At 51.7% G+C, this 1,275-nt stretch overlaps 1 protein-coding gene across 1 annotated transcript in view; it reads right to left on the reverse strand.

Annotated features, from left to right (window-relative positions):
- LOC104525547 (aldehyde dehydrogenase family 3 member B1-like) overlaps positions 1-1,275 on the reverse strand; it is a gene marked incomplete at its 5' end in the record, with an annotated part of 2,402 nt that overhangs the window by 567 nt on the left and 560 nt on the right. The window contains 2 exons of the mRNA XM_029085139.1: positions 15-61; positions 728-780. Coding sequence (XP_028940972.1) covers positions 15-61; positions 728-780 — 100 coding nt within the window. The remainder of the gene's footprint in view (positions 1-14; positions 62-727; positions 781-1,275) is intronic.

Below are 1,275 nucleotides of genomic sequence, written 5' to 3' on the forward strand. Positions count from 1 at the left end.
GGCTTTGGACCTACCGATCCCACCAAAGGGCATTGAGGTCAATGTCAGGTGCATCAGGGCAATGAGGATGTGGTGGAGGAGCTCTCAGCCTTCCCTCTGCCCTTTCCAGCTCTACATCTACACAGTCCAGCAGATCCTCCTGCAGCTCACCACTGTTTGCACATCCCAGTGCATCATTTTCACTGACCTACATTTATCTACATAAGCTTTGCTGGGTCTACAAGGCTCAATTTCTCTCTACAACCTCTACGGTGCTCTACCACATCTACCCATGGTTAGGAGCTACCAAGCATGGCCCCTAAGGAAGGTCACCTTCTTCCTGGACCATTTAAATATCAGTTTTAAATACTGAAGCAACATTGGCAACACCAGTTCTCCCAATTCCTGTGCCTGGTTTAAGCTTGAGGTTGCACATTGGGGTTAACAGCCCAATGACTTCATGTCCAAGCTACTGTAGAAGCTTTGGCCAACACCATCTCACCCTGATGACTTCAGACCCTTCACCTGACCAGGCTGTTATAAAATGGCTTCACCTGATAATTTGAGGAACCACTGTGTCTGAATCATTTCCATAAAGGTCAGTTACGGTTTGGGAACCACCACGAATTGTTCCCTGTGCCACAGTCAGGTGAGGAATTAATTGTGCTTCACCATCGTGGTGTCCTATTAATGTCTGACCTACCGATCCCACCGAAGGGCATTGAGGTCAATGTCATGCATCAGGGTGTCGTTGCCACAGAAGCCACCGCTGCTCGTCCTCTCCAGGACCTGGTTCACCACCTGGGAGGGAAGCAGAGAAGGTGGACGTGGGTCTTGCACTTGTCAAACACACAATCATAGAATTGTTTGGGTTGGAAAAGCCCTTGAAGCTCATGGAGTCCAACCATGAACCCAACACTGACCAGTCCCCTATGACTAACCCATGTCCCTCAGCACTGTGTCTACACGACTCTTCAATCCCTCCAGGGATGGGGACTCCACCACTGCCCTGGGCAACCCCTTCCAATGCCTCAGAACCCTTGCAGCAAAGAAATTCTTCCTCACATCCCATCTCAACTGCCCTGGCCACAACTGGAGCCCATTTCCTCTTGTCCTGTCCCTTGGGCCTTGGTTGAACAGACCCACCCCCACCTCTCTCCACCCTCCTCCAAGGGACTTGCACAGAGCCACAAGGTCTCCCCTCAGCCTCCTTTTCTCCAGGCTCAACACCCCCAGTTCCCTCAGCCACAAGGGAACTCAGCACACTTGTGCTCCAGACCCTTCCCCAGCCCCGTT

Source organism: Antrostomus carolinensis, unplaced genomic scaffold, assembly GCF_000700745.2.
Source record: "Antrostomus carolinensis isolate BGI_N321 unplaced genomic scaffold, ASM70074v2 scaffold39505, whole genome shotgun sequence".
Classification (NCBI taxonomy): Eukaryota; Metazoa; Chordata; class Aves; order Caprimulgiformes; family Caprimulgidae; genus Antrostomus; species Antrostomus carolinensis.